Below are 18,558 nucleotides of genomic sequence, written 5' to 3' on the forward strand. Positions count from 1 at the left end.
AGGAAATGGGAGCAAAGATGCCTATTTCTAATGGTCATGCAAGTAAAGGTAGGGTCTACTAATCTAAAAACATAATACCTTTGGAAGCAAAATACATGCTATAATGTGGCTTTAGCATTCAGCTATGATTATGAAGGAAATAATCAGGTTCATCTTTTCAGACTCCTTCCTCTAATTAGGAACTTTTCCTTTGTGGTCCCTGATCTAACACCCTCTGAATTCAATGGTGCAGGTTCAGGACACAATACTAAGCCAGTTAGTCAATGAAATCTAATGGCTTATAGCATCTTCAGTTTATTCAATATCTCATATTTCTTAACAGGTTTCTGTACAACCATTACAAGCCATGATTCTTAAAAGGAACTTGTTTTCTTGCAAAGTCCTGACAATATGTGACATCATGACTGTGAGATTTAGTTATATCTCTTTTCCAATAGGTCCACAGAGTGTTTCCTAATGGACTGGCATTTCAGGAAGGAACTATTCAGAAAGGAGATGAAGTATTGTCAATTAATGGAAAGTCTTTGAAAGGTGTCACACACAATGATGCCTTGGCAATCTTGCGTCAGGCTCGACAACCAAAGCAAGCTGTTGTTGTCACTAGAAAAGCCAAAGAGGGAGAAAAAAGTCTTAATGTTTCATTTGATTCTACTACCTCTTCTATGGCAAGCGAAGCTTCAACAGAATCAAGTGAGTATTTACAGAAGCCTTACAGCTGCTGGTGTTTGTACACACATACAGACGCACACACCCCTACTATTTACTAAGGACTGCACAGGATTTGGCCAGCAAAAATCTGAGACTCACGGTTAAAAGTTGTGCAAGTATTTGAAAATTCAGCGAGTAGGTCTAAAACAATATGTTGTTCAACTGATATCAATTGGTTGTGTATAAAGAAAAATTATAATGAATATCTATGGGAGAAAATGAAGTTGGTCAAGAGAGATAAACAGAGGTAAAAAGCCCCCCAAGATTAAAAAATGAGGTAAACAAAGGCCAAAGGAGATGAACATTATCAGATTTATAAATAAATTGCTGAATTCCACGAAAAAATAGGATTCCTTAAGATTAAATTTTAAAAGCATGTACTTATATTGAACATAGTTAATAAGCCAATGGGTACTTATATAACTAATAATATTTTTTTTATTCCCAAAACTACTAGGGGCACTGACAGACATGCAGCTTCCTGCTGCACTTTGGAGCCAGCCTTGTGTCTGCAGCCTCTCTCCTCTACCCCTTAACCCCCTACCCCCACCTGAGCTCCAGTGCTGTCGTCAGGATGGGAGGGGGAAAAGGAAGGGGAAGGAGCTCGGTCTGGGGTTTGTCCAGCCTTCACTGGAGGGGGCGGAGGTGAGTGGATTGGAGCTTGAATCCACCCGTCCCCGGGGGGGGGGCTCCAATCCACCCCCTTTCCTCCCCTCTCCCATCCTGAAGAGAGCACCAGGGGTAGGGTAGAGCTGCTTCAGCCCAGCCCTGCTCCTAGGCAGGAATTGACAGAAGTTAATGAAGGTGATGCACTTTGGAGTGCCTTCATCTGAACCCCCATGTATTGAGGGTTAATTTGTCACACAATCAGGCACTTTTAAAGTGCTCTGCCGCTGTGCACTTCTGTCAGGACATGGCTGTAGAGCACTTTCAGGGGGCCGATTTCATGACAAAACATCACTTCTATCAGTGCCCTGGAAGTTCCTAGGTAACAAACATATTTTGACAGGATTTTTGGTTTCAGCTTAGGTAAATCATGTATGGTAATCCACCATAACCACTGGCTATATGCAAAACATAGTGAGGACACAGTACTAAATATTTTTTTTTTCTCCCTTGTAGAACTTAAGAGATTTGTAATCACATTTACATACCCAAGTTTATATTTCTAGCCCTTCAGGTAAAAGTAGTTTTAATACTAGAATCAGATCAAATGAAGGTCAGTCAATCTAAACCTAGATGGCCCAGTGGTCTAGCAAGGTTAAGAATGCCATTTGCTACAACCAACAGCATCACATGGAATTGCCCTGCCTGAACAACCAGGTGCCCATTTACATCAGGGCAGCCTTTAACACATGTCTGGAGTGAAGCTTGACTATAGCTCGAGGTATACAATGAGAATGCCTAAATGATTCTCAGTGATGAACTATGGAAGTAATAATTCACTCTCAGCATTTTTATGTAATTCCAGGGAACTGAAGCAGACATCCATTGCCACCTTTGCATTCTGTTAGGAGTTCAGTGTAACTTTCTGTACAGACATTCAGTAACTTTACAACAAGCCAAAGGATCAAGAGCTGCCATTTTTGCCTTGTTTTGATTTGTGTGTCATAGATTCATTGGTACAACATTGAAATAGAGGTTTATTCTTTGGAATATACTCCTGGTTTTCATAGCATTTATTCTTTCCCTGATTACCTTCCATTTCTTCTCAGCAACTGAAGACACAGTCTGCACTGTAACTCTAGAAAAGACAGCTGCTGGTTTAGGATTCAGCCTGGAAGGAGGGAAGGGCTCCATCCATGGAGATAAACCCATTGTCATCAACAGGATTTTTAAAGGTAGAGTGGTTTAAAAATGTATTTGGACCAGATGATAATGAAGCTCGTGAAAAATACTTTTTTTAACCTGCAAACTTAAAACCTTGGGATGTAGTATAAATGCCTGGCAGTCTACTTTGACCAGGCAACACAGTGACAGAAATACAGAAATATACAGAATATTTACAAAAATATACATAATTACAGAAATATACTATAAAAGTTTCCCTACACAAAGAACTAACACAATTTTTTTTTCTCCCGTCAGGGGTTGCCTCAGAACAAAGCAGCCCTGTTCAGCCTGGTGATGAGCTATTGCAAGTGCACACAACTGTCATGCAGGGACTCACCCGTTTTGAAGCTTGGAATATCATCAAGGCATTACCCGATGGGCCTATCACTGCTATCATCAAGCGGAAAAATCCAAGTCCTGCTGCTGCTAAATCAGCTGAAATTTTGCAAGGAGAGGAATAAAACTGCTGCCAATATTAAAAAAAAAAACTAAACAAAAAAAAGTTTCATTAATGAAAACTGTTTGCCAGCACAGCACAGATATTGTGGAAGTGCGGATGATTGCCAGTTACAGATGTCTTTGGAATCTCTTGAGCAAATTTTGCAGTATGAAGAGATGTGCATAAAAAGCTCCCAGTTCTTATTACAATATTCATAAGCAGCTGTTGCAAAGTGCACAATGGTAAAACATGGTTCTGTTAATAATATAATGGATGTAATAAAATGTGCGACAATCACAGCGCTGTCTAGCTTATGTAAATGAACTTGGTGATGATGCTGACTGGAGTGGACAGTTTCCTTAAGCATCAAATTTAATGCAAATCAGAAACATCTGGGAAGTCTGGGGCAGGTTTTCATCCCTGCTTCAGTCATTTGGCACTAACTCTTGCTTCACTCCTTCAGTAGAGGAGACAGAGGAGGCGGCAGAGCAAGCTGAGGGAGTGGTCAAATCCAAGTTGGCCTGTCTAAGCACAAAAAAGCCAGGACAGATCAGTAGGAAACAGGTCCTGACTCGACAAATGCTCCACTAGCCTAACACTGGCAGAGGCACCTCTGCTGCTTCCTAAGCAAGCAGCTATTTAATTGATTTAAGGGAAGAAAGGATATGAGTCTGGGGCTTCCATAGGGCGGGGAGGGATCATGGCTGAGCTTCACTTGACCTTCCATTGCTCTGAACTCCTTGAACTGTACTGCAGCCTTAACTCACACAACAGCTGTACTCTCTAAATCAGGGAGTAATTTCCTGAAGCCCTCTGCTTGGACCGTTTGGAGCATTAAGCCCACAATTTCCCCTAGGAGAGTTGCCATTAGTTTGAATGCAAATTACATATATGCACTGGAAAAAATCCTTAGCACAATTGATTCAAGCCTTGCAATACCCTTCACATTGCATTGTGAATTTAGGCCATCCCAAGGCTATAGTAATAAGGACATTTAAAACCAGTTTTTATCATCTGAATACATAGTGTATGTGATTAATGTTTAATGACACTGCAGTATTATTTAGAAGGAAACTACCAATGATAGATCACAGTATTTAGTGCTCCTGAAAACAATCATTTACACTGAAAACAAAAATAGCTTTGGGAAAGATATTCAAGACTCCATACAAAAGGCTCCATATTCAAGGCCATTTTCAGGCTCCATGTAACAGGTGGCATAATATAGCTTTATGGTCAAGGTTAGTGATCACAGCAAAGATCTGACCTGTCTCCAAAACCTGGAGAGATAATACCCCGAAACATCTTACCTTGATCCCCTCCATAGATTTCTACCACTTACTTCTAAATTTATAATTAAGAGGAAGTTATTAATGCAAATAAAACGTACTTGCTTTAATTCTTGCACCTAAACTAAAAGACACTGAGGAACAGATTCTATAATTTCTGCTACTTCAGATTGACTGCACGTTCATTGACTATCTGAATGACAAAAATATTTAATATGCTAATGATTCGTTTCTGTTTGTGTCAACAGAAGTAGTTCGCAGAAACAATAAGCATGCATTATGCCACTGATACAAATCTTAGTCCAGTGTTAACAGGTGTTCTTGTGTACAATAGTCTTAAACATAGAGTGTTGTTCTACATTTTAACAGGAACAAATCAGCTGCCAAGTTTTCAGGATGAATCTTCTACAGCATACATTGTTAGATGCAGGCATGCAATCTTATCAGAGATGTAAGTCATTGCTCAGTTTTGGAAGACAATACCACTGTGCCTTGTGGTCCTTATGGTCCCCTCTGATTTGTTTCACTAACATAGGCATGCATGTACCATTAAGAACAAATTAGTATCTACACCAGGACTCCCACAGGCCAGCCAAGTGATTTTATCTGCTTTGCAAAGCCAGAACATCCGCAGCGGAGGCAAGCAATAGCCAGGTTGGAAGTGTGTCAATAGCAATTCAGTAGTGGGGAAACAGTCAGTGACCAGGCTATAAGCAGCAGCCCACCTTTGGAGCAAGCTGCATCAGTCTGGCATGCAGCTCCTAAAAGACTGCTGAGGCCTGATCTATAGGCAATGATGAACCTGAAAAGAGGAGTCCTGACACACACAGAAAATGAAAAATTAGTTTTCTTCACTCAAATGATAAATTTTGTAGCAGCAAGAAAAATGACATGCAATTCAAGAGGCAAACCAATCTGTATACTAATATGTCCATATACTAATGCATATACTAATTTTTGCCCATAACTTTATCTTTGGTTTTTAATCAAACTCAGCTTTGAAATGAACAGCAGAGTACTTTTTAAGATTTTTTAAAGCTCTCGTTATCTCTCTTCAAAGCTTCAACTATTCAGCAAAGCGCCTCAAGGGAAAATTAGGAACAACAGTCAAAAACTCCTAGAAGGCTCCAGACTGGCTATAAGGAAAAACTTCTTCATGGTTCATGTGATCAGACTCTGGAATGGACTCAGGCACCTGCCCTGGAGATCTTCAAAAGGAGACTGGATGCACACCTTGCTGGGCTTATTTAACCCCAGCAGTCTTTCCCACCCAGAGCAGGGGGGCTGGACCTGATGATCTCACAAGGCCCCTTCCTGCCCTAAACTTCTGTGAATATAATTGGAGTTCTAAGCAAATGTCATTCCACTGTGCAAATATAGCATATCTAGGATTTTTAACCCACTCATCTGTACGTATGCCAGAGGAAATACAGGAATAAATGGCCATTTTAGCATCTGTTCGGACCCTGAGTTCCTTGGTTGTGATAGGGTTAGATTTTGTAAAAACCTGGTGTAATGTCTTAGTGTCGGTTTTCACAATCTTTTGCAATACAGAAATGGAGAAATTGTATTATAGTCCTGTGCTAGGTATCCTCCATCAAAAGCAACTTCAGCCATTAAACAGTTTCTTCACTAGAAATTACAGCTTCATTTAGAGAAAGTAAAAGCTGACACAAACCCCCCCCCCCCCCCCAAAATCTTCACCTCCCCTCTTGCAGTCTTTGTTATTTTTCAGGTTATTGTGTCTGCACATTTCCTGGTCCTGAGATCAAAAGCAGAAGTGACAATGTACTGGGTAACAGCAGTATGTCTCAGCAACCCCAACCTACCCCCAAAGCAGGAAGAGCCAAAAACACCTTACAAAAGAGCTGTACTGTGAAATTTCCAGCCCTAATTTGGCAGTTTGTAGAGCAGTTCTGTGACATGCAGAATGCTCTTAATTCTTGTTGGACTGTGTATGCCCCAAACCCTATAAAAGTAATCCTTAAATTGCTTAAATAAGGTACATGGCCCTATAATTTTGCCTGAGAAGATTGATGAACACTAACCATTGTCATCACAAGGATTATTCACAGAAGTAAAAGCTGTAGGACCAGTCCTAAGATTTAAATGTGCCCTTAAACTTTTGGGTGCTCAAGCCAACAACGGTTCAAGTCCTGCCAAGATTTGTCCAGGTGCTCAACTAGATTTGCAATGAGTAGCTCTACTGACCGCTCATGGTATGTACAACTAAGCATGTGGATAAGCCCACAAGGATTTTGGGCCCCACATCTCTCACAAAGTTGTTCTTCCTAAGTACAGACAGCAGCAGTTTACATTGAAAACTAGAACCACACAACAGATGAAGGACCCAATCCTGAAAGACATTGATCGTCCACAGCTCTCACTAAAAAGCTGTGCTCAAGTGCTGTGAGTGAAGGGCTCTCTCAGCTTCACAGGCTGGGCTCAAGAGCCAAAGGGGAATGAAGAAATTCTGTGAAGTTCACAGCTCCTGTGAGCCTTGTCAGAGGTGATGGGAACTGAGCAGAAAAGTAGGACCAGCCTTAAAGGAAAATTAAACAGAACCAACCAAAAAGCGTAACAGAAAATATTTATTTTACTATGTGTACACTGACATGTTTTATAAACTTCACATGTACAAGAGACTACTTAAAAAAATTCATCCCTGGAAATCTAGTTACAAGGATGAAAAACAACAGCAGGAAGTTTTGTATGTAAGCCTATGAACCACACTACACCCAGTACATTTAACAAGCTTAAGGACTGAACCTGAAACATAGTTAAATAAATAGTAAAAGTAGCAGCATAATCACAGTGTGGATTTACATTTCCAACTCAACAATCATAAATGATCATTTTCTTCTATAAAAGGGCCAAGAATAATGTGTCAATTATAACAGCTCCTGATATTCTCCAAATTATCAGCCATGTTGTAAAGGTGTACCTATCACTGCATACTACATCGGAGGCTGATCTAAGATAAGCAAGGAGGCGAGTCAGGCTGGGGAACAGACACAAAGCACATCCCATTTTTATGACAAATCAAAACTTGTCCACCAAAAAGATGATTCACATGTTAAAGAACACCTCCAGTCAGGGACTGGAAAACTGTTCAGATTCCTGATTATTTCAGATGGGATTAGAAAAGTGACAGGTAAAGTGCTTAAAACTTCTTTATTGCCATTATGTCAGTGCAGTTTGGTTTATGCATTATTTTTGGAGTGTGCATGAGAGAAAAGAAGGTAAATGAGAAGTACATTAATCTTGGAAAAGTGAGAAAGAGCAAGCATCAAGAAAAACTATTAAATCTCTTAAGCTGTTGAGGAAGTGACAGTGTGTGACTGTAGTGATAAAAGTGACTTTATTATCCATAGCGCAGATTCATCGATAACACAGAAAACTTAAAAAATAAGTTCGCCATGTTATTAATGAATCAGTGTAATGGATAATAAAGAAAGTAACCCGTTCTTAATTAAAGGGGTCTGCAACCCCAAAGATGTGAGCATTACTGCTTTATGACAGTTTGCATGTCAACATTTTTTGGTAGAGAGTGGGTGATAAAGAGGCCAACTCAGCTCTGACCTGTGTGAATTGGTTTAGAATAGCAAGTCCTAATTCAGAAAAATACTCAAGCACTGAAGTTAGTGGGAATCAGAATTAAAATGTCTAGAATGAACTAAGATCTCACCTCACCTACCCCTTTAACTCTGGGCTTGACCACTTTCTGGCTTGGTTCCATTGTAATGTCTTAGTAGCTATAGCAAAGGATCTAGCTCTCTCCTTAGAAAGGGTACAGCTTCTTGATCTGAATTAAACTGGTACAACAACACTGATTTTAACAGTCTCCCCTGACATGCACTGAGAGAGCAATCACAAGGAATTTGGAAGTGCACACACTCCCTCTGGAGGGGGAGAGCAGAACTGTTTCCAGAAGACTGCCAGATTCTGTTTTAAGAGAAATATAAAAAAAGAATTGATATTACAAAGCTTCTCAGATAGAAAGACAGGCAGAACATGCCATATTAAAAACTGACTTGAGACAAGGCACTTCTCCTAATTCAGCTTTCCAACAACATATCTTTGCTGTTAGAAAAGCATCACATGAGTTTCTACTTCTACCTTTTCCACCTTCACCTAATATGTCAGACCAGATCATTTGTTCTTAACCTCCCCCTTCTATGCTCCAGCAGCGAGATTAGACTTTCCATGCCCATCAAGCTTTTAGCGTCTTTATAGCTTTGGTCAGGTTGCTATAAAATCCAATCATGCTGCTTGGAAAGAACGAGTCCACCACAGTCTGAGGAAGGTAGCCACCAAGATCAGTCTGAAAGAAACTGAGGAGCTGGGTCTTGTCTGGTTCCCTGAGAAAACAACACACAAGTACAAGTAATTTTATCAGTGAGGGGTATAACACAGCAAGGCCTTGCTAGCAAGTTTTGTATTTAGGCATGTATTTATCTGTGGATAAATATTGCTACGTGCTTTCCACTGAAAAGGCCAAGTGCAAGTTTCCCTATTACAGCCCAACGTACCCTTTATCTGCCTCTACAAAAAGAGATGGTCAGTTTTTCAATTAATTTAGTCCCCAGCTCAGCCCAGACATATAAACTACTTTATTGAAGTCAATGGCATTACTCATATACTGCAAATGAAGCATATACTTATTCATTGCTTGAATTATGGTCTTAATTCTTGGCTTCTCCATTCAGAATATCAACAAGGATTCCCACAATAACGACAGTTTCTATAATGTTAGTAAGTAACCACTAGGAAATTAAGAGAGACTAATTCACTTTGCCTAAGGCGTTGAATACCACTTGTTTGTAATGACATGACAACTAGCTTTGACTATATATGAACCAATGACTGCCAAAGCATTCTTAGTCAGACAACGCATTCACATATTGGACACGAAGTGAACTACAGCACATGTAAGAACCTTTCTTACCCTGGAACAGGTATACAGAAACAGCCACATGGATAATTAAACCCTCTCACGTAACTGGGTTGTGGAGGACAGAGCGCATGCTCTATATTGGTTGCTGCAAAACAAAAAAAACACATTCAAGAAAAAGACTCACTTTCTTTGGTAAACGCCACAAGCCGAACAGCTTTCTACTGGGAAAGATAATCAGTGGTTCTTGAGACTGAGGTTCTTTGGTCTGTGATTTGTAAGAGGCCAGATTAAAATTATGACAACCACTTCTGCCCAGTCTGAGTCAAAGGACTGTGCATACTTTAGGAGTGTTTAATACTTTATGTACTTACAGCAAAGGACATTGTGAGTTATTCATTAGGCTGGTACACACCATATGTGAAAGATAACTCAAGCTGTTTGCAATAAGTATATATCACACAGGTATGGTATATACCACTCTTTGGAGTGGTATAAACCTTTTGTACCAGTATATAGATTTCTGGCTTATATCCAAACTAGATAAGATGCCATATCAACAACATTTGCTTAAAACACAATGAAAGAAGTAAATGAAGGCAAAGATGAACAGATTAATATAGTTCCAGCAGCTACAAGCTGCTGTTACCACCTCAAGGAAAACTGGTCACTGATGGGCTCTATAGGTCATCTTTTTTCACTAGTTATAGTTAAAACAAAACGTGACAGCTTTGCAATGTCCTATAAAATGCTAAGATATAATCTGATTTAAGGGACTCTTCTGAGATATTTCTATAAGGTCTAAAAATCTAAGTGTAATACTAACTGAACTATCTATTCATTCTCCAAAGATGTCATGACTAGCGAACGGTGTAACAACTTACCAGAGTATAAATGGTGCTGGTATTTTATATAGAAATAATAATACAATTTAGCACTGGCTTTGTTACTGCATCTTCTGACCAATAATTTTGCATCAAAAAATATTGAGGCATTTCTTACAAAAAAAAAAATCATTGACAATCACTAACTTGCTGCTCAGAAAGAGACTATAATGGGAATTAAACCGTCTTACCAGTGGATGCTAGAGTCCCATCTTCATACTGCTTTGTTAGAACCACATCTACAAAGTCTCTTGGAGAAATAAGCCTCATGAGAGCTGATGGGGTAGTAGTTCTGCATATAGAGACAGTCTAGAAAATTGAAAATAGCATTATCTCACTTTATGCCTGTCTTTTCTTTAATACAACAGTGAGTCACATAGGCTACGTCCAGATAAGGGCAGGCGTTGGTTTCCCCAGGGACAAGTAGCAGCAGGACACCTCGTGCCACTGCTACTTCTCCCTGGGGAACACCCTTGGCGCACACCAGGTTACCCTGGATCAGATAGGGGAGGCTGAGGCCAGCAACTGTGCTGGCCCCAAAAGCCTTATCATGGGTCCTGGGGGCAGACACACCAAGAGGCCTGGCCAGCAGCTGGAGTGTGGCTCGGGCCAGCCAGACTCCGGTTTTGGGCAGTGCACGCTGCTGCCACCCCGGTTTTTTTTTTGGTGTGGGTTTTTTTTACCCTGAGATCTCCCAGGGTCAAGAAACCCCCCTCACACTGCAAAGTAGCAGTATGGGTAATGCTTGCACGTGTGGTGCGAGGCACTGCAGATGGGCTTGCGGCACCACATACCACATGTTTACGCTCATCTGGATGCGGCCACAGACACCTTTAGTGACACTCAGTTGACATGCAGTGCCTTTGATTTCAATGACATTACTTGCTATTCAGCATGAGTAAAGTTATCACAATCAAACGCTGAGTCTTGGTTCAAGAGCAGTTTTGATAGGAATGATCTTTTAGAAAAGTGTCACAAATACACTCATGAAGACTGTTACTTAACACACTTCTATTGATGACACCTTTTTTAGAGAACTAATAAATTTAGTAACTTAAACAGCAACAACACCGCTTCGTTATTTCAAAAAGAAATAAATAAAACCATCTGTTTAATGTCAGCTATCATTACAGGTACTTTTGTTAACCAGGATTATAGAGGCTTGGGAGAATTGACATTATAAAACAATACAGACCTGGAGTCAGGCTATAATGGGGGTGGGCAATTATTTCAGGTGGAGAGCCACTTACCCAGTTTTGGCAAGCTGTCCAGGGCTGCATGGGTAGCCCTGCCCCTTGACAGGTGCCCCGCCCCCTGGTCACCATCTTGGGACCGATGTCCCAATGTCTTGGGACCAATGTTCCAGGGCCAGCACCAGTGGGGCACAGAGCAGGGTGCAGGCTGGCAGGGGTCTGTGGAGCTGGGCTGGGCTGCACCAGCAGGGAGAGGGGGGAGCCGGCCCGGCTCCATAAAGCCCCTGCTGGCCGGGGGTCTGTACCTCCGCCGCCCTGCTCTGGGTCCTGCTGGCACTGGCTCTGGGCCACTGCTGCAAGTCCTGTGCTCCCGCGCCTGCTCACTCCCAGTGCACCCCTAGCCCTGAGGTACAGGTGGGGGGCAGCGCACAGCCCCAACCCCCTGCTTGCCCGCAGGGAAGGAGCTGGTGCTGAGCATGGGGAAAAGCGGCCCCTCCTCTGCCCCGTGAGCCGCTCTCCCTGCTGCAGCCACTTGCAGCCTGTGCAGGGCTGTCCTGAGCAGGCACAGGCAGCCCCATGTAGACTGCGAGCGGCTGCAGCCACCTTTCCCCCACACTCAGCACTGGCTTGTAACCCATCCCCGCAGCCAGCCTGGGCCTCGCAAGGGCTCCAGGCTCACCTGCTGGGGCTGTGCCGTGGTGACAGCAGCTGCGGCTCCCCCGCTTGCCACACCGGGCAGTGTTTGCTGCTGTTGCCTGCCCGGAGCTCATGTACTGGGCTGCAGAGAGGTGGTGGTGGCTGCCTCACCACAGCCTCCCACGGTGCGAGCTCCAGGCAGGCAGCAGTGGCAAACGCTGCCCAGTGTGGCATGCAGGGGGGCCGCAGTTGCTGCCACCGTGGCACAGCCCCGACGGGCAAGACCGGGGGGAAAAGTGGCCCCTTGCCCACCCCATGCCTGGCGCCCTGCGCTGCAGCCGCTTGCAACCCATGTGGGGCTGCCTGTGCTGCTCAGGACAGCTCCACATGAGCTGTGAGTGGCTGCAGCAGGGAGTGCAGGCCACAGGGCAGGGCAAGGGAGGGGCCACTTTTCCCCATGCTCTACACCAGCTCCTTCCCTTCCCTGAGCTTCCCACTTCCCAGCAGCCACCTGGTCCTTGCTGGGGCTTCAGGCTGTGGGGGAAGGGCTGGACAGGCCCTGCTGTTGCAGAAGCCTGAAGAGGATTCCCCTGGGTCCTACTGCTCCTGGCTCCTGTCATTTTTGACAGGAACCAAGGACAGATAAATTTCAATTAAAAAAATTTTTAGGGGCCCCATGGGCTGGATCTGGCCTGTGGACCGTATTTGGCCCACCCACCCCTGGGCTATTAAGTCATAAAATTAGAATGGTTTTTAAAAGTATGCATTATTTATCATATTTCACTACAACAGTTCCACTCAAAGAGGCTTTCAGTGTCAGGTCAAGACTTGATAACATATTTAATCGACAAACTCAAAAGGAGCACGGTTTTGGGCAACAGGTTCAAAATAAAGGGTTTCCAGAAGCTGTTCAATGCTCTTCGCGGGTCTGAAGCTGCAAAACTGTCCTGAAGCTACCTGCTTCCACAGGACCCGATTCTGACCCTACTCCAGTCCAAGGACATTTAACCAGAGCGTCCTCGTCGCTTTTGTGGCACTTACGTCACTGATGGTTTCAATAACGTCAAACCCCGTCACATTCGGGTCCCAGGTCGGTCTGAGCCCGTTGGCGACGGGTTTCAGGAGCTCCCAGACGTTCGCAGGGCTTGCCGGCACTATTCCTTCGCCCTTGTACCTGCAGCAGAAAGGAGCGGAAACTGAAGTCACCTCTGCATCTCCGTCACCCCGAAACCTCCCCAAGGAAAACACCGGGAGCTGGAGCACCTGGAGGCGGGTTCAGCACTTGCACCCCCCCCCCGCACGGCAAGCAACCGCACACTCACAGGTTGCCGGGGAACTCGTCCGAGGGTCTCCAGGACACGGCGACGTTGCTCTGGGGGGATGGAGAAAGCCTTCAGGTGTGGAGCTGCGCCCGCGCTGCCCTCCCTGCCACATGCTGCCCGCCCCGCTCTCCTGCCAAGGGCCCGAGCAGCGTCCAGGCGGGGGCGGCTGCTCCTCCCTGGCCGAGATGCCCCCTGCCCCGGGCCGGGCCGCCCAGCCTCAGTCCCCAGCTGCAAGGAGGGAAACTGGGCCCGGCCCGGCGCCTCACCGTGCGCTTGCAGCAGCGCCAGCCGCCCGGCTCCTGCCGGTACAGCGACACCTTCCCCGCCGCCAGCGCCACCGCCGCCGCCGCCTCCTCCATCGCCCGGCCCGGCCCGGCCCGGCCCGGCCGCGGGGGGCGGGCAGTGGCGCCATGGGCCCACGCCGGCGCCTCCCCTCGCCTGATGCGGCCGCCCGCGCACAGGCCACTGCGGGGCGGGGCGGGGCCTGTTCCGCGGGCCGGGCCGGGCCCCGCCCCCATCGCCGGATGCCGGGGCCGGTCGCGCTCAGCCCCGCCCCCTCACCTGCATCCGCGTGCGCGTGCGCGCGTGTGTTCGTGCAGATACAGGAGTGAATGGAATGAATTACACACACACATATACACAACTTACGTTCGCACATTCATGCCTCTATCTACACACATACACGCATGCACAAAACATATACACACCCACACACATACATTCATATCTGTCCATCCCTCCAGTTACACTCTGGTCTGAAAGCAGGTACTCAAGTGAAATGTACAGGTGTGGGTATGTGCACCCACCTGTGTAATATCCTGGTCTACACGCGTACCCTGGTATGGATACAAAGGAACACATGTGCATGCACATGAGTGGGAGAGATACAGCTATATCTATCTCCATCCTTCCCACCCACGGATATACATATCTGTAAGACAAGGCTATGCACAAGCGCATGGACATACACACATATATTTGCAGTAGTTTAGTACTTCTGTTTTCAGGACAGGCTGCAAATAGACAAGGCAGAGCCCAGAACATAATCCCTCTCTCCAGTCCGTCATTTCTGTTTTGAGCTAGAGTGGTTTTTTAAACTAAAATGGGCATAATTCTATAAAATGTGCAGGCGATACACATTATCAACCCTGCACTTGCAGGAAGATGGACTAAGTATCTAAGAGGCCACCTGTAATGACTGGGCTATTCAACGATGAGCACAGACAGGTAGTTACTAGCCGTGTTAGTCTGAAGTGAGTCAGAAGGGTCCATAGATATGCACCTTTATAGACTAAATACAGGCTTCCCTCGCTTTATGCTGTACATGCGTTTCTGGAAAATGGTGCATAACTCGAATTTCCATAAAGGGAACCCACTTTACAATGTAACAAATAGGGATATTTTCCAAGACCTCGACTGTACTGACCCCCAGACCCATTTCTACGCTTTAACAAGACAATTTTGGTACTCTCCAACAGCAGACAGTACACGCAAGCACAGGGCACTCCGAAACACGTGTCACAGACAACAAGCGAGGAGCACAGATCCACACAGGATTTTAGTGCATGTCACTCCCACAATGCACCACACAAAGCAGCTGACTGCAGGCTTCTATCACACCAAGAGTGAATTTATCTAGAATATAATGAATTTTTGGTATAAAAAGGGTCATCGCATAAGAGTGAATTCGCACATACAGAATCTGCATAAAGCGAGCGCATATAGCAAGCACAAGAAGCCCCTGATGAAGTTAACTTGGGGTCATGAAAGCTTGTGTGCCCTCTCTCTTTCTTTCTGTATATTATTTTCTTTAAAGGTGCATATCTATCCTGCCTTCTGTTCAACTACAGCACCTTCACCTGTGACAAGGAATATTACATGCCAAAAAGCACAACAGAGCCTATCCTGACACTCTTTTAGATTGGTTTAATTAAAGTGCCCCAAGTACATATGCTTTTATATTTCACAATATAATCTTACAGCACAGTAACGAGCAATAATGCAGAATACAGATTTTTGTACTGTATCTGACAGTATACTAAAGTTGGGTACAATTAGCACAAAACAACAAGCTAAGTAACGCGTTACCCTTTGAATAATTGTGTATGCTTTTGCTCAGAAGATGCTGTGCCATATTTATTTCAATAGACTCCTGTGGTTCTAATGGCAGCCAAAGATCTGCAAATACATACATTCACAACAAAAATGGTTGCAGACTATTTTAGACATTTGAACAGATCAGTTCATTTGGTTCAGACATGTTTAGGTCAACACTAGTCTTTGATTTCTTTCTGGTAAGCTTTGTCCCAGATTTCAGGTACTTGTCCTTACTGTGTATGACCTGAATGTATTGATCATTACTACTGTTTTGTTGGTCACTGCTAGAGCCAACGGAAATGGAATCCGACTCAGTTAGAGAGTGCTCAAGCTTGTGCTTGGATTTAGGTTTCACATGATGCTCTGGATAGTGCTTATCAAGTTCAACGTTTTTTGTGTGTGGCTTTTTGTAGGAGTGTGGGGGCCGTTCTAGCTCTAGCTCAAAGCCGTCATCCCAGGACTTGTAATGCACTTTGGAGAGATCCTTGCTAGTAAGAATTTGACTGTCAGCACGTTCCCCAATGTAAAATCGGGGAGCTGCACGGAGATCTGAGAGTGAACGTGGACGGTGGGATCTGTTTACCAAGTCCCTCCTTAATTCCTCCTCTTCTTCCTCCTCTTCACTGAAGTGAGGGGAATATGTCCTGAGTGGTGTTCGAACCACGTATCTTCTGACATTTCTTGGATATAGCTCAATTATGTCTCCTGACTCATCCATTCGGAAATGCCTTGGCAGCCGGGAAGTGGAACGGAGAAGTTTTTTGCGGGATTCATGTTCATTAACAATAAAATACCTGGTGGTGTGTGCTCTGTGTCCAACAAACACTGGAGCCCCCGCCCCAACAGCATCTGGATTTATCTGTCGGATGCCTTTTCTAAAGAGAGGTTCAGAGTGAACATCTTCAACGTGCTTTTTGAAAGCCACAGGAGTGTAGGGCTTTGTTTTACAGAGATCGCTTGCACTGCCATGTACAACACTTGAATACCTGGCAGGATAAAAAATGAAAAAAGGAAATTTGGCATAAGTCCATATTTCTCATACTATGATTAAAGCAGATACTGATTGCACTGGAATCAGGGCCTATCTGGCACTCTTGGTAGTAGCATTTGAACATTTCAAAAACTATTTCCCCCATTATATCCCAGTGATATAGGAAAATATCCTGCTCATTTTTTAAAAAAGATGGTGTAGAAAAATAAGGCAGAAGTTTAAGTTCAGGTCGTGAACCACTTACTCAGAATACTCTTATTAAAAGTGTGAATAATTGGCTCAATAATCGGCTCGTCCAGTGTGAATTATGGGCTCACAATATAACCAACATTATAGAAATATTCTGTATCAGAGCCAGAAAACACCACAAAGCTATCCCAAATAAATAACTGTATATCTGGAGACCAATAAATGTTCCTCAGAGAATTCCTGGCTTTTATTATATCTGGCACATTGAAAAGGATGTCCTATCCACATTATTAGTAATAGAGTGCAATTTGGAAAGTTTTATCTCTCTGCTTTAACTGTGCACATGAACTCATGAATCCACCTAAACATATTATAATTCAAATGTAGTTATCTGAGACAGTGAGGTAATTAAGGTGATCTCTACCATTTTGCTGTAGCCTGAACAGTTCTCACAAGAGAATCTTTTAAAAAATGACTCTGCTAATGTATTACTAGCAGCAGTTAGTTCCAATGCACCTATTTTGCTTCACTAAATTATTTTATTTCAGAATTAAAAGAGACTGCCTTACCGATTTGCAACCTGCTCAGCTCTGGGTTTCTGTACACTGGGAACAGTGGGAGTTGGAGTTAAAGGGGTCGAAGTTGCTGGAGTAATATTTGCTGGCCTAGCAACATCAGCTTGTAGTACAGATTGTGAGATGGTTTGTATTCTGCTGCCTTTGTTCACTGGGGATTCAAAATTCAAGACACTGCCGTTCTTTCGAGGTGTTGATGACCGAACTGAAGATTCCTGACTGATGACATCACTCTCCTGGTCTGGTCTTTTGTCATTTCCCTCCAGATTCTGGATTCTGGCTAGAAAAAGCAGTGAAGGACTGTTACAAGGGCCATCAGACCTTTCACAATTAAAACTGGTTTAAAAACAGTGGCTCAGTTACAGCCTGCCAGCAAATGGGTACAACACCTCTAAGCAGGCTCAGGTTCCAATCCTTGCTCAAAAGTCTTCTTAATATAAAATACCTGTACGTTTATTGGAGCAAGGCTTGCAACACAGGTCTCCACTTTCCTAGAGCACTGCCCTAAACTAAAGAGTTATGCTTAGTCTTGTTCTCCCTTTTGCTCACCCACTCAATCTTTCATTATTCCATACAATGTGGAATAGCTTCAAGAGTAGGAATGAAAGTGGCCCTCCCAAGCCCCCCATCCAGCATGATGGTTAGCTCATTTATTTGTAAGACATGAGAGAGACAGGTTCAAACCCTCTCAGGCAGGGGAGGGAATTGGACTTGAGTCTCCTGCATTAATATTGTAACCACAGAAAGAGACACCATCATTTCCTCAGCTCACCTTCACCATGTTCTTTGAAGAGCCTGATGTCCAGTTACACTCTAGGAATATCTGCTAGATCATGCCTTGCAGATGAGATAGGTGGAGGAACACCTAGCTTATAAATTTTGATGGGGCTTAGGTATGGGCTATGCACCTAGGTCTCAGTACTATCCAAATGTAGGCATGTCCAGAAGCCAACCTATAGGCACCCAGAGGATCTTAATACTGGAAACTATGGACTTCAAGTGATTGCTTTAAAAGGCAACTAAATTGGGTTATGAGGTTCAAATCTTCAACCCTAGGGCACCTATACACGTCCCCAGTGCCTGCTCTGCCGCATTCTAATTAGAACTTGTCAGAGCAGACACGATTGATTCAGTCTGCTGGAGCATCTTAATTAGAATGGTCCAGCAGCCTCAGCATCATGTGCGTTCATTGTCCTGCATTTCGAAATGGTGGCAGGGTGCTTTGACTAAAGCTCGTTGAGCTAGCTTCAGTTAAAGTACCCCCACCACCATTGTGAAGTGTGGGATGCTGAATACATGAGATGCTGTGAGCATTTTAATTAAAGCAACTCTATGTACAATGCCCCCCTCCTTCACCCCAAAGCATGTGTAAAAATGCCCTAAGTGCCTAAATCCTGCCCATGTCCTTTTGTGAATGTAGCACATAGAGCCTTCCAAAAGATCTACATCTCACTTATTGTTACCTATAAAATATATAGGAATGTCCTCACAGCATAAAATCTATATTA

At 43.9% G+C, this 18,558-nt stretch overlaps 3 protein-coding genes across 12 annotated transcripts in view; 1 reads left to right on the plus strand and 2 right to left on the minus strand.

Moving 5' to 3' along the window:
* The window catches only part of IL16 (interleukin 16), a 78,399-nt gene extending 72,674 nt beyond the window's left edge, over positions 1-5,725 (plus strand). For 8 of the 9 annotated variants that reach the window (XM_059714611.1, XM_059714613.1, XM_059714610.1 and 5 more), the window contains 3 exons: positions 438-690; positions 2,424-2,549; positions 2,797-3,277. In XM_059714611.1, coding sequence (XP_059570594.1) covers positions 438-690; positions 2,424-2,549; positions 2,797-3,002 — 585 coding nt within the window. In that variant the 3' untranslated portion in view covers positions 3,003-3,277. Of the gene's footprint in view, positions 1-437; positions 691-2,423; positions 2,550-2,796; positions 3,278-5,329 lie in introns of those variants that run through there. The other variant, XR_009455559.1, reaches the window with a different exon arrangement.
* Positions 5,726-6,846: 1,121 nt separating this feature from the next.
* On the minus strand, positions 6,847-13,614 carry STARD5 (StAR related lipid transfer domain containing 5). The gene is made up of 6 exons (XM_006274032.4): positions 13,465-13,614; positions 13,199-13,248; positions 12,918-13,050; positions 10,239-10,356; positions 9,218-9,311; positions 6,847-8,630 (listed from the first exon to the last, which is right to left on the minus strand). Exons 1-6 carry the CDS (start codon positions 13,555-13,557, stop codon positions 8,483-8,485), a joined length of 636 nt encoding a protein of 211 aa, XP_006274094.1. The 5' UTR covers positions 13,558-13,614; the 3' UTR covers positions 6,847-8,482.
* A 1,495-nt stretch (positions 13,615-15,109) lies between these two features.
* TMC3 (transmembrane channel like 3) overlaps positions 15,110-18,558 on the minus strand; it is a 38,769-nt gene continuing 35,320 nt past the window's right edge. For both annotated transcript variants that reach the window (XM_006274033.4, XM_059714621.1), the window contains 2 exons: positions 17,045-17,330; positions 15,110-16,281 (listed from right to left, as the gene is read on the minus strand). In XM_006274033.4, the coding sequence (XP_006274095.2) occupies positions 15,420-16,281; positions 17,045-17,330 (1,148 nt within the window). In that variant the 3' untranslated portion in view covers positions 15,110-15,419. The remainder of the gene's footprint in view (positions 16,282-17,044; positions 17,331-18,558) is intronic.

Source organism: Alligator mississippiensis, chromosome 11, assembly GCF_030867095.1.
Source record: "Alligator mississippiensis isolate rAllMis1 chromosome 11, rAllMis1, whole genome shotgun sequence".
Lineage (NCBI taxonomy): Eukaryota > Metazoa > Chordata > Crocodylia > Alligatoridae > Alligator > Alligator mississippiensis.